The 14,736-nt window shown below is 28.3% G+C and overlaps 1 protein-coding gene across 2 annotated transcripts; it reads left to right on the top strand.

The window, feature by feature from the left end:
• The first annotated feature begins 5,283 nt into the window (after nt 1-5,283).
• LOC117175017 lies at nt 5,284-13,504 on the top strand. 2 transcript variants are annotated; one of them, XR_004467417.1, is made up of 4 exons: nt 5,284-5,372; nt 12,799-12,909; nt 13,001-13,118; nt 13,289-13,504. XR_004467417.1 is itself a non-coding variant. In XM_033364521.1 (3 exons), the coding sequence occupies exons 2-3, from the start codon at nt 13,010-13,012 to the stop codon at nt 13,457-13,459; spliced, it is 324 nt and encodes a 107-aa protein (XP_033220412.1). In that variant the 5' UTR covers nt 5,321-5,372; nt 13,001-13,009; the 3' UTR covers nt 13,460-13,504. The 2 variants fall into 2 exon arrangements, 1 of the variants encoding a protein (XP_033220412.1); XM_033364521.1 differs by lacking the exon at nt 12,799-12,909 and having other exon boundaries at nt 5,321-5,372; nt 13,001-13,162.
• The last annotated feature ends 1,232 nt before the right edge of the window (nt 13,505-14,736 follow it).

Below are 14,736 nucleotides of genomic sequence, written 5' to 3'. Positions count from 1 at the left end.
TACAACCAGTAGTTTCAATAATTTAATGCATGGACACCAAGGGCCCGGTCTGTGGTGAATTACTCATATATTTAAAAGCAACAAATTTGTATATTTATTCAAAGAAATCATTTCTTCAAGTGCCATTTATTTGAATCAAAGAAATATTTATTGTCCTGAAAATGTCAGATGAATAAATCAAATAAATTTTTGACAGGCATTTGTAAACTTATATTTATTTTTTAAATCACCTTAAATAAATAAAAAACTACAATCCTTTTTTCAGTTATTTTTATCTTTTTTGCTTTGTCATGCTCAAAATAGGAATTTTGTTTCCATATTATTTTTATAGATAAAACAAAATATCCTACAAGTCCTCTTTTAAATTGTTTACGTATCGATATGTAAATTAAAAACAAGCAATTCTGTCGAAAAATGGTACAATGAAATGTTTTAGGAATTTATAAACCCGGAAAAATCCTCCAAAAACTTTTCCCCAAATTTTGCATCCCTGATTGGCTCAAAATTTGAATTTCCAAACTTCTGTATACAACTTTTGATTAATAAAGACATCGTAATGCGTCCTATTTAAAAATGGTTAAAATATATTTTTAAGGACTTTTCAAAAGCTATACTTTCTCTTTAAAACTTCTGTCGTATTTACTGTCATTCAGATCGAAATTTAAATGTTATTTTGTCCAATTTTGGAAAATTCTAATACTTTCTCAATCATAAATTATGAGAATGTAATAAGCTATAGCAAACTGATATCTCTTTTTTGGGTGAACAATTTTTGCCTATTAATATTTTTTTAGTGCCTTCGGTAATTTTTTCACAAATTTTTCATTTTTATTTTCAATGTAATTTTCATGATTAAAACCAAAACTGCGCGTCCTATCAAAAAGCGATTCAGAAAAAATTTGTAGATGTATATTAGGCGCACAATTTTTATCAAATATTTTTTCTTGGTAACTTGTGTCGTTTTGCCAAAAAATTAATTTCTCTTCTCTCATGTTATTTTTCACAAATAAAACAAAAACTAAGAACCTAAGTTTGAAGGATACATTGTTTGGCCTTCTCAATATTACAAATAGTCATGCACAATAATTAAAAATTTTTTTTAAATGGCTCCAAAAATTTTTAAAATGCTATATATCTTTTTGAATTCTTATACAAACTGGCTGGTTAACGAGCTCGCCCTTTTTTCTGACCTAAAAAAAGTGTGCAAAAACTTGATTTGATCCGTTAATTTTTTGGAGATTTATCGTATTTGAGAGCGGCAGGACAGACAGGCAAACAGACCCTATTGCCAAAATTTGATTTTCGGATTCAGGGAGTTTCAAAATGTGTTGATCCGTTGAAGAACTATTACGTTTAATTTCGAATAAATCTAATACTTTCTCACTCACAAATGATAAAATGGTAAAAAATACATCCCTATTGGCCACCCCAAATAACAATATAAAATCATATTCTAGACAAACATAATTTTTTAAAAGATCAGATTTTTCAAGTATCAACAAAAATCATAATTTTTATTTTATTTCTAGAATTCTAATAAAAAATTTACAAAACGCGTTACTCCAAATTTATTATTATTAGTGGGCTAATTGTTTATGATAATTAGGGACTATCAAATATGAAATTATTAGAAATATAAACATTTATAATTAAACGTTTTTGTAAGATTTCATAAATTTTTACGTAAATTGAATTTGAAGTTGTTAGGTTTTGTAGGTTCCCAATTTTAAATTCTACATTATACAGTTAGCTTCTGATTTGATATTGTCAGTTTCTAATAACTAAAAATTCAACATATATTCAGGGCGTTCGATTGAAAAGAAACAGCAATGTTAAGGTGAGTCTACTTTTGAGAGTTTCTAAATTTTAATAATTAAGATTCTAATTTTTCAAATGGTTAAAATCGTGAATCTTTATTTTTACATAGTTTCTAATTTTGAAGCACTATTTATAATAAGACTTGTGAAAAAAATTAATAAAACTTCCAAATACTTATAAATGATACATTATTGTTTTGAATTAAGAATTCGAAACTTGAACTGTACACAGGTATTAAAAAACGATTTTTAACTTAAATAAAATAAGATCAAATAGTTGAAGGGTGTACATAATTATATTTTTTCCCCTTTAGAGGAAACGCAGTCTTCAGAAAAGTTTTACAATATTGCCTCATTATTGTGTTAATAGAGTTGGAAATCTTATACGATCGCGTTCTTATATTAAAAACTCACAAAAACTCTACGATGCAAAAAGATTGCAAAGTAAAAATTTATCAGTACAATGAACATAGTTCGTGTATAATGATAATACTAATCTCTGTATTTTTCTAGTTTTTCCCTTTTTGCACATTCTCACTGTAATTTTATCGATTGCATACAATTTAAGATTCAGATATCTTTAGAATTACTTAAAAAGGTTGCATTTCACTAACTATCTTTATTATACTGATAACTTGTTACTTAGCCCCTGGAACTTTATCAATTTAATTTTTCCTACAATTTTAGATGAATAATTTAATGATAGTATAATGAATGTCTACTGCAAGGCTAACAAATCGAGTTTTAGGCATAAAAAATACAATATCTCTAGAATTAATTAATAAATAAAAATTCACTAGAAAACGGATCAAGCGTTTTATCTAAATAATGTATCTTGATATTCTTAGACGAGAAGGTTAAATATTACAGGATACAAATTGATTATTCTTGTGCAAATGATACATTTTCCATGTTTTCGGAATATGATGTGTCCAGTTTCTAAAAATGGACAATATATATGCCCTGAAGTTATCATTTGCGATTTTTCTTGATTCCAAAATCTATGATACAATTCGATAAAGAATCACTAGAGCGAATATAGATTTGTTTTTTTCCTGTATTATATATTTTTTTAACTTATTAATTTTTGTATTGGCAATTAGAACTTTTTCACTATCGAATTAGTAAATACTTGGAATAAGGGTTCAAAATATTAAAAAATTACGCTCAAGGTTCTGGGTTGGCAAGAAGAAAAAATTGTTTGTCTTAAGTTTTTTATATCTAGACAGATTAAAGGTACATGTGAAGTAACAACTAAATTTAAAAAACGTATAGCAAATATAATTTAGAAAATATAAATTATTACTTTAAATGAATAAAACATGAAAAATTAAAATAAAGAAAAGAATAAAATATAATATTGAAATTAATTCAAATGTAATTGAAATAAATAAATAAATTCTTTATTAAAAAAAGCAATTTCCTTTACACTTTTACTCGATGGTATTTCTTTTTCTGAAAATTCGTTTGGGCTTCGCTCAGAAAAATGTTTGTGTCAAACAAACATTTTTCTGAGTATCAGATATTCCTCTATTTTTTAATACCTATCACTAGACTTTTCCCCAGAGAGGTCCCCTTTTTTCATCAGTCACAAACATAAATGTTGTATTCATTTTTTCATAAAACATAACAGGATTTTCGAAAGCCAAAAAAACAAACGAAAATGAACTTTTTAAGTCAAACAACGCAGACATAAAAAAAAGTATTTCAAGAAAAAAAAACTTTACTTTTTGAAGACTCTGCAAGATTACCATTACGAATTCTTGAATTTATTTAAAAAATCAAAAATCCAAAAATTCTATTGGACAAAAAATCAATAATTCCATGGCGTGGTCGAACCAAGTAAGATACGAAAAAATATGAATAAACAAAAATTGTAATCTAAGAAAGATCTACAAATTTGATATGAATAACATTTTCATATAAGTATTTTTTTTTATTTGTAAAAATGCAATATTAAAAATAAAAAAATTAAATTTGTGTACAAGCGACACAAGCTGCGAAAAAAATTAGAGCAAAGGTGTTGAACCAAAAAAGAGCAGCATATTTGTAATGATTTTTTTCCCATAGGATGCGTGGTTTTTGCTTTAATCGTAAAAAACAACAGTAAGAATTAAAAAGATCTACAAATTTGTTTTAAATGATCTCGAGATACAAAAATTAGATTTTCTTTTAATTATAAAAAACAAGATTGGAAATAAAAAAAATTAAAATAATAAAGATAACGAGTGGCATGGCCCGAGTGGCCTTTGACACAGATCCACTTACTCGTAACGTCAAAAAGCAGGCTCGCATGAATCATTTCTGTTAAATTTAGACGCATGACGCAACTTGATTCAACTAACACGCTGAGAGTGCAGATCTGTTGCTCTTTGGCACGCTTGACTGAGCACCGCCTCTCTCTATTGTTCCCGCGTCTCTCCTCATCACGAAAATGCGAAGGACATTAGTTCTAGGAACGCACAAATCCAGCTTACGAAAATCCAAGTTGCAGTGTACCTGGTACCCTAACCTATACATAAATACAGTAAAGATGTTTGCATATTTTATATAAATTTCCTCATTTTTCTTAGTTTTCAATCACTAATAATAAGAAAATACAGCAACATATTATATTTCGATCTTTTACATATCGGCATGCCCAGAGCTTCAATTTGATCAATTATTATACTTTTCTTTTAATACACAATGCCTGTTTAATATTTATGCAAAACTTTAACCCTCTGGCATAAATGCGGCTTTACATCGATGAACGGATAGTTAGATAAACGCTTGCGTAGAACTCTTCGGAAGAGCAAAATTTTTGCCTCGGAAAGAGCGTGAAAAAGGGTTGCCAACTTATAAAATATATGTTCTCTAACTGATTAAAGCTGTTCAAAAATACATGTAATTTTTTGTGCTGAAACCGAATCCGAACTCAGACGTTTTCTAGCCCGTGTGGAAATTACCTTATTTTGCCTGATTTAAAAAAAGGCCCGGATCAGGTTCGACTCATGATGCCTGATAAATAAATTTATGTAACGGTCCTGATCCGGTCCGTTTACGGGCCAAATAGCCTTCCCTTATTATTAAGTCTGGCAGTCTGAATTATACCGCACTTACGACAATTTCACGCCCCTAATCGTGGAAAAGTAAATAAAAAAGATCTGAGTAGAATTCAATCAAAAAAACTAAGAGTTTTTTCAGTTAAAAAAAAAACTTTTAAAACCTTTCATTATTATAAAAATGTCAAATGTAAGATTTTTTACAATAAAAAAATAAAAAATATTGTTACAATATTATCGTAGATTTATCATCTGTTCCAGTAATTTTATTTTAAATTTTATGAATAGTCAAGAAAATATGAGTATAATGAATAATAATGTGAATAATTATTTTCTGCAATTATTTATTTTAGATACAAATTTAAATTTGCGCAGCATCGCGTGACACGCCATCTGTCGCCCCGTTAGTATCCGCGCGTCTTTCGCGAGGTCTTTTGTTTTCTCGCCAGTGAATCTTTGAATGTCAACAATGTCGAAACGTGCACGTGTTTTCATTCATAGCCAGCTATAGGTAAGGATAGCATGTATTTTATATTTTATTTTAATTCATCTGTGTTAGTAACAATACATTTTCATAAAATTATCTCTTTTGTAGTGGCTTTCCGAATTTTTTATTTGTAGGTTAGCTTAAATATTGATTATTACATTTATCTTCTTTTTCAATGATGTTTCTGTAAAATTGTGTCTTTTCTATGAATAATGATTTTATTTATTGTTTATAAGTACTAGAAAACCAACATGCGCGTGAATATTTTTTCTTCCTTCTTACAAGTTCAATCAAGTTATTCAAAAGCCAATTAGGTTTGCAACAACAATGTATGTGAGCAGGAAAAGGGCGATAATTCTTCTATTTCAGATCAAATATATTTAATTATTTAATTCTCAACTGAATTTTTATTCGCTTTTTCTATTGAAGCCCATAATTTATTACAGTATAATTAAAAAACAATAATTTAAGGAATTTGATAGGAAATATACGACCCGGAGAAGGGCCTTACTTATTTTAAAGACACAGAATAGGTTACCTGATACGGACTGTCGAAGTTTGGCTACACGCTGCCCTTCTCATTCCGACCGTGACCTATTCATCAGTGCCTATTTTTACAATGTTGTCGAATAATACTACTCTTCACCTTTAAGATGAACTCTCGATCGTCTCACTTGGATTTTTTTTTCGAAAGGTATGGCAATTTCAATTTGTACACTGACTCAAATTAAAAAATTTAAATCGAAAACCACTACTTTATTACAAAATAAAAAATCTTGCATAGGAATGCATTTGTACAACATAGCTATTGACTCACAAAAGTGCAAAACTTGAAATTGCCATATTTAATTATAATTAATTTTTTGGGCTGTTGCTATAAAGAACCCAAAATGGTAAAAATGGTCATTTTTATCCCCTTTTACCTTGTTTATCTGACAAATTTAAAGCGCTAGGAAAATGTTGAGGTCGAATTTAGTTTCAACGCAAAAAATTACATTGAAAGCCATTACCATATCTTTAAAGAAAATACCACCAAAGAGTGAAGCCAAACTTCGCCTATTTTTTGGACCTCCCTCCCTAGCGACCTAGTGAAAAAACATAAAAATATATTACAGGCATTAAATTACTCGTAGTTGAAAATCAAAATGTGCATCGCTTTTCTTTTCTTAAAAATTTCAAAAAATTACCCCTATTAAGGGGTTTTCAATGACGAGTAATTTGATACACGTAACATATTTTTATATTCTCCACAAGTCGCTAGCGAGGTCCAAAAAATAGAGAAAAAAACAGCCTGTTTAGGCGTCACTCTGTGCAGGCCTGTGATTATTTATGCAAACAAACACTTACGACGCCAGTCAATAATTAATTCTATTTCACTTCCTAAAATATACAGCTAATAAGTTTTTTTCTCACGAAAAAAACTTTTAAAATAAATTAATTATCCAAAACTGAAAAACCTCTAAATCTGGAGTTAGTGTACATCATTAGAGCGTGAAATGCGGTAACTTACGACAGGAACGCCAAGAACTTACCTGTAAGGTCTCAATCTTTTTATTTTCGACAATTTACGGGAATTAAGGTTTTTCACTGAATTATTAACTAATTATTAACATTAAACATGTTTTAGCTAGCTACTTTACAAATTCGTAATTGGTAAATTTTTTAATTGAAAAATATTCCATCATAGATTTTTATTTTTGGGCTTAAATTTTTTATTTAAAGAAATTCAAAATGCAGATTTGAAGACTTGAACAATCAAAAATTTAAAGCTTTTGAAATTGAAAATTTCTGATAAAAAGATTGATCATTTAACATTAATTATTTGTTCAAATATTTATAAGTTCTGAAAAAAATTCAAAAATAATCTTAAATTTAAAAACATTTAAAACAACTTCTAGATTCCTCAAGACCTGGAAATAAAATTGTAAAGCTTTTAAATGATGTTTTAACGATTAGAAATAAAAAAATTTAACCTGCTGATTTACGAAGTGTTCAGTGGAACTAATTTTAATTTTTCAATTTTCACTATCTCCAGCTCAGAATTGCTTAACATAATAAAATAGTAAAAGTTTTTAATTTGATCGATTTATTCTTCAATTTAGAGCATTGGAAATGATTATGCGGATTTATATTTTTGTAATTGCTTCTGAATCTTTTAACTCTATCATTTCGATGAGTTCTACGAATATTACTTTTCGAAACGTTTCCTACGAATTTAAAACTCCATTATTTTGCATTGCAGTTTAAAATGTAATTCAGGCTCCTTTAACTTTTAAAATAAAAATTTTTTAAATATTTTTGCTTCTTTTAACACTTCAACGCGTTTACTTAATTTCATACAAAATGAAGTTAGCCTGATTCTTAACGGTAACGAAACGATAGCCTAATATTCGTAGAACCCATCGATTTATAAAAGTTAAAAATTCTTAATTTTGCAGTTTATTTGTATTTTTTTTAACTTGTTTATTTAAAAGTGTTAGTACGTTCTATTTCATGTCAACAAATTATCGAGTATTCAAACAAAAAATTTTTGAATTAAAAATCTTTTAAACTTAAATTTAAAAAGATGAAAATTCAAGAATTGTACTTTGAATGCTTTAATTTATGGTTAATTTTTTTAATACTTTAAATTGAAACATTTGTAGCTTTAGAGTTTGAATTGTTTAATTTTATTGGCTGTGAAAAATTTTTACGAAACGAGAAAAAATAGTCATTTTTTTCTTCGATTAAAATGACCACCCTGAGATATGTACCCACATACTTAAAAATCAATGCTTTGATAAAGTTTGATTTTCGAGCAAAAAAATGTTTAAGTTCATAATAACATTATAAGAACAAAATGGCAAAAGTACAAACAAATTTTTAATGCGGAAATCCAACAGAAATGGTTCACATGGCCCTGATTGTTTATGGTTTGGAGAGTCCCGAGATAGAACGAAGGCCATTGAGGATACACTCGAGACGGCCACTATAGCGGGACTGCAGTAATTTTGATAATCCGAAAAATTACAGTTCTCACGAAATGTAAAATTCTACTTAAAACATATCCCAAACTGAAATTTAATAAATCTAATCAATGTTTTAAAGAATTTATATAATCAATCAATAAAAGGCTGTTCTGAAAATATGGAGTTCACTCTATATAAAACTACAAAATAATTTTAATTCCTAATTTATATTACTATTTAGGTTTAAGTGCATTGAATATAAACGTAATTATCAACAACTAAATAAACAGCCGTGAAAAATTAATGTCTTCGATATTTCTCGTAAATTTTGGATAAATTCTCGCATTCTCGGTGACGTTCGGTAACTTACCCTGTTACCTTCTCCAAATTTAAATTACCGAGAATTTTCAAACTCTATACACCATTACCTTTTGTTTAAGTAGTTTACCGACAGTTTCATTTAGCTCGCGTGTATGAGTTGCATAAGTTGGCAACCCTTCTTTAACGCTCTTTCAAAAGCGAAAGTTTCGCTCCCCCAAAAGCTCTACGCGCGTGTAGCTAATCTTCCGCTCTTCGGTGTTAAGCCGACCTTTGTAGGAGCTAGGAGCGGTAAACGACGGGTGGACGGACGACCGGACATCCGACCGTCATAAGGCTTTCCGGCGTAGAATTCGAAACCCCAAAAAAAGATCCATACTAAAAGTTATAGGAGGCAAAATGGGTGTAATAAATCTGCAAAAAATCTGCTTTGTAATTTATAGATGGCTCCTTACTATCGAGTTGTAGTAGAATGATTTTATCTTAAGGATGTTCTAAGAGTACCGTCAAGTTCAAAATTATTTAGTCTTTTACTTGATTTATAAAATTGACGAAAAACTCCGATTGACTATTGCAAAAAATTTTAGAAGATAAAACTAAACGTAAATCATAAACAAATATTAAAAGTCATAATTTTTTATAAAAATCTAGTCATTTGCATATGATCCTTTTTTTCTTCCGCTTTATCGTAATTTTTACTCAATTTTAATGTACAAAAGCTAGTTCTTTTTCTTAAAAGGTTCGTTTTAATTTCTTTCGACGTATATTTATAAAATATATTATTTATTTAGAATTTAAATTAGGACTTTCGCATAAACCGGGTGAAAAAACATAAATATGCGAAGCACTATATTTATGTAAACAATTATGATATTCACTTTTGGCCCTTTTTGTCAATTTTATCAATCAAGTTCAGGATTAGGTATCTTCAAAAGGCATTAAATATATATTTAAAGTATATGAGAGCAATTAATAAAGTGTTGAAAAATGGTGTTCCACTTTTTTCAATTTAACATCATTCTAAAAGAATATCAGGAACGATTTTTTTTGGCCCGAACAATTAATGTTGGGATCAAATTTTCTTTTTTTAAGACGTTTAGGCATTTCTTAAACAATTTTCGTTTGTTTAAATTTGTTGTTAATAAATAATAAAACTTTAGTATTCTTTAGGATAAATGAAGAAGTAAATACACGTTAGGAATAATATTTTCTGTTTCAAACATTTTGCAATTATTCAAAAAGTTAATAATCATCCTGCTCTAGCTGTTAATGGAAAAGCTGGAGACAATTCTACTTTTTTTAAATCTCATAAACTCTGTCGCAGCCTGTGAAAAGCAGCTTTGTTATTAAACGGTTTATTGCAACTTGTATCCAAAAAGTTAATTTTTTATATTTTTAATACATTTTTATAAAGCGAGTTTGTAACAAATGTATAGACCTTTTTTGGTAGAAAAATGTTTGCCTTTTCATTTTTCTTTTGTCTCTTATGCTGCTTATCCAAAAATTAAATTTTTTATTTTTACTCTTATTTTTACGTTTAAGGGCATGTGATACTTAGAAAATTGTCGATTTTACCAGTTTTAGGTAACGCACGTCCCCATACACCTTTCTTGTAGGTTAATTCAAAAAAGTTTTAATTCAGCAAAATGTGATTAATTTACATAGCGCTTAGGAAATAGTATCGATTTTTTCAATGTTAGATTCTCCCGGCTTTTTTCCTAGGGTAAGAAATATTTTGCTTTCAAAATCTGGGAAATGATAGCGAACATGCTAACGGACGTCCCCACACACTTTTTCTGAGTTTTTTTATCAAAAAATTTTTGATATTGCTATATTAAAACTTTGGACTTACAAATAAACATAGTAACTAATCTGCCGGAACTAACCTTGTTTTCAGGCAATCACAAAAGTTTATTTCATAAATATTTTCTAGATTATCGGAAAGGCAGAGATGAAAAACGATGTAATCTCAAAATAATGCATATGCATAAAATTTGTATTTAGCACAATAATTTTTTTTTGTTATTATCCCTCAAAAAAGAGTTTGGGGACGTGCGTTATGATATTTTATAGCATCTCCGAATTCAGTTTTTAAAAATTTTCATTTTTGTGAAAACAAAGCCGGGGAAACTGTAAGTATCACATGCCCTTAAATGAAAATCGACTTTTCCTATTTGTAGATTCTTTTTAGGTGAACAACTTTTGCATATTAATCTGTTGTCTTATCCTGTCTCGTTTAAAAAAAAAATCCATTTTTTTTATTCTTAATGTTACTTTTGACGATTAAAACAAAAACTATAGGTCTTATTAATAGATTATGGGTAAACAATTTGCAGCTGTTTTTCGTTTGTGCAACTTTTATCTTTTTCTATCATACCTTTTGTCGCTTGTCCAAAATTTTTATTTTGGACAAACACTACATGTTATAGGACACTATATGTCCTATAAAAAAGTGATTCATAACAAAAAGTGACGCCGAAATAGGTTGTTTTATCCTAGTTTTTGAACCTCGCTAGTGACCTGCGGAAAAAATATAAAAATATCTTATAAGTATAAAATTACTCGTCCTTGAAAACCAAAGTGAGCATTGATTTTCATTTTTTTTTTAATTGAAAAAATTACTCCCATTTAGGGGTTGAATAGACCCCAAAAAATTAAAAAATAGAAAATACCACTAATTATAAAATCATTTTTCACATCAACCTCTTATCAATCAAAAGAAAACATGATTTTACTTTTGTAACGTTTATTTTATTAAAAAAATACAATACAAAATGATTTTATGATCAGTGATATTTTCTAGTTTTCAACTTTCTGGGGTATTTTCAGCTCCTAAATAGGCGTAACTTTTGGACACTTTTAATAAACTGAATGTTTACCGCAAAATAAAATTTTAGATTTTTCATTATTTATTGTGCATTTCAAAATTTTAATTTTCCATTTTTCAAGAAAATTTGAAAAGTTGTCATGAAAATCTTGTCAGGCTTTTAAAAACTAAAGCTTTTCTTCTCCTTTTTTATATAGTGCGTTTCTTGGCGCAACATTGTAATTTTTCCATTTTGAATTTTTTTATTTTGATAAGTGAGGTTAAATTTTTAGTTTTCGAGTACTACGAATATCCACACATAGAATTTATAAAAAAAAAAATTTTCTCAACAATTTTGAAAATGCTCTAGATTTTGAATTTTTATTTTAAAAACTGGTTAACGAACTTGATCTTTATATTTAGTCTCTTAAAACTCGCTGAAAAGTTAACTATTGCATTTCTGATTGAAAATTTATCTTCTCAGTTTCAGAATTCATTTATTGTGTTAAATATTAGTTTGTTTTTGGCAAAATACTGATCTTCTGTTTGCTTTAAAATTCAACCACTCAGTTGAACTCTGGTTAAGGTTGAACTATTTTGCTGAAAAGTCGTTTTCTTTTTTAATTGAAAATGAATTTTTACATTCTCATGATTTATGATGGAAGATCTATTATTTCGTTTGTCTTCCGGTCTGTCTGTAGACTGACCCACTTTTGTGGTTGACAAAAACACGTTAGATAGAACACTTTAATTATTAGCCCGCGAATTGTCAACAATCAAAATTATTTTTGTCATTCTGTGAACATTGAAATGAGAATATAAAAACAAATATTCTAGCACAGATGTTTGTTCATTCAACGTTATCATAGGCGAGGCTTTAAATCATGAAAATTTCTTAATTCTTTGCCATCGTGCATCAATTCAATAAATAAAGAGAAGGAACAGATTTTCATAAAATACTTTTAGTTCATTCTTGCTTGAAAGTAAAAGTAGAAATAATAACTCAATCATGAAGTTTTCGATCTTCTGCTAAGTATTGGGTTTCTGTTCCTTGCAAGTATATCAACCACCAATTTGTAAATGTAAATTTTTCATCACATTAAAAAAATAATTTAAATATTTAATATTGGGTATCACCACGCAAATTCCCAAAATAAAAAATGTACCTAACCGACTCTTTTTAAACTTACACATCAAGATACATTTAACTGACGAACTTTTGAGCTACTTTCGAAATATTTGTTTACACTATTCACAAAGCAATACAGTAATTAATTGGACTAAGATTTCATTAAAAAATCGAAAATATTCTGATTTTTAAACGTATAGCACCTCTCTTAATTTTTTAAATAATTTTATTTTACTTTTTATTTTACAGGCAGTCTTCTCAGCTAAGGCAACTAAGTTCCATATCTAGAAAAATTACGTGACGATTCTAGCATGAAAATGATAAACATCGAAGTCGGATTATCCGAATCAATTAGATTCAGTTAACAAAAATAATTTTTTATTTCTAAGGATTTGTTTAAATAATATAATTATACAATTTCTGTAATCTGTTTGTTCTTCTTTCTTACTAGGAGTTCGAGATGAATGCTGACTATCCAAAAGCAGCTGAAATGGACTATTATGAACAAATGATGTGTTGGCAGGCTTTTACCGGATTCACAAAATATCTTAATACTGCATTTATCACAGGTGAGACGTGTTATGATAGAGCCGTCGAAAATAAGAAAATTAAAGTACGTAAAAATATTAAATTATGCATTTGAGGGCCGTACAACTAATATTTAAGAAATCAGTAATGACATAATTTAAAAAATAAATTTCTCCATAAAAATATGAAAATATTTCTTCTGTATTTACAGATTGTAAACAATTGTTATAACAAAATAATTGTTGGGTTAGAAAAAGAGACAAGATTAGTCCGTGCTTCTTCTGAAGAATGCATTGCAAATATGGTTCGTAAAATGGCTACAGTAAAAGGACGTCGAAGAGAATCTAAAAGACAATCTAGAAGAGGAATAAAAAACCAATAAAGTACAACTGTAATTGTATTGCTATCAATAAATAATTTGCAAAATTGAATTGATTAACTTGACTTTCCAATCTCCGGCTGTTCATAAATCTGTTCTGCGTAGAGTCTTTCCTAAGAGCAAAATTTTTTCTTCGGAAAAGTTGCAGTATATTCTTTAATAAATAAAATCAAGAGCTTCATGTCAAATAAGCATTTCCTCTAAGTTAAGAAATACAGTTTTAAAATAACTTCAAACATGATTTCTTAAAATAATTTTGATCTGTTGAGATATGTAGACAAATTGAAATATCATATCAGGATAACCCATGATTCAAACAAAAAATAAATTTTTGTCATCACAGAGGGGTCAAGTATTTTTAAAGTTTCGAATTTTCATATGAATAGTTTTCCAAAGCAAATTTTGATATTAACTTGATTCTCAGTCAACTTCAAAATAGTAAGAAAAATGCAAAGTTAGCATCAACAAAAGTAATAAATTTTGTGTAAACAAACCAAAAAGTGATATGAGGAAGCCATTTATTTAAATTTGAAATAATTGTTGCATTAGCCAAATCCAAAAAAAGTAATATTTTGGTTGATATTTCAGTTTGATAACAAGAAATTATTTCTTTTGAAATATGATTAATTATTATTATACACGGAGAAAACGATATTTCAAGAATTGCAATATATACCGTAATTCCTGAGCTATATATCGTAATTATCACATTATAATAGCGTAAAATCGCGAAATCGTACATTGCAAGATTTTACATAAAAGTATTATTTTATTATATTATATATACGAGAGTTCTAGTAGCGGCTAAGCGATGTTAGTGCATTATAAGATCCGAAAATGCTCCGGAACCTTCCTTTATGTTATCATATTGCGCCTTATTTCAATTCAGAGGTTTTGCGATATCATTGTGCGATATCTTTTTATCCGTGTATGTTATTGGAAAATGTAGATGTAAAATATTGGGAATAGCTGAGTTGTAAATTTTAGACAATTTCGTTCTTATATTAATATCTCACCAAAATTGTCTACCTTTGATTTTACCAACTATGTTAATTATACTGAATAACTTTTTACTTAGAAGAATTATTTTTGTAATAAAAATGTTCTTCAAAAATAAATTTCCTGAAAAATAGCCCTTGTACTTCATCCAGTTAATTTATCCTGACTTTTTCAGACGAATCATTTGAATATTATAGGCTACCAATCGACCTCAAAAAGATTCGATGCGAATCGTCGAAGAGTCAATAAGCGAAAATTGAATTCTTTTCCGGCTACTTATT

Source organism: Belonocnema kinseyi, chromosome 6 (assembly GCF_010883055.1).
Source record: "Belonocnema kinseyi isolate 2016_QV_RU_SX_M_011 chromosome 6, B_treatae_v1, whole genome shotgun sequence".
NCBI lineage: Eukaryota > Metazoa > Arthropoda > Insecta > Hymenoptera > Cynipidae > Belonocnema > Belonocnema kinseyi.
The sequence above is the reverse complement of the archived record's forward strand: the minus strand, read 5'-3'. Positions and strand labels throughout refer to the sequence as shown.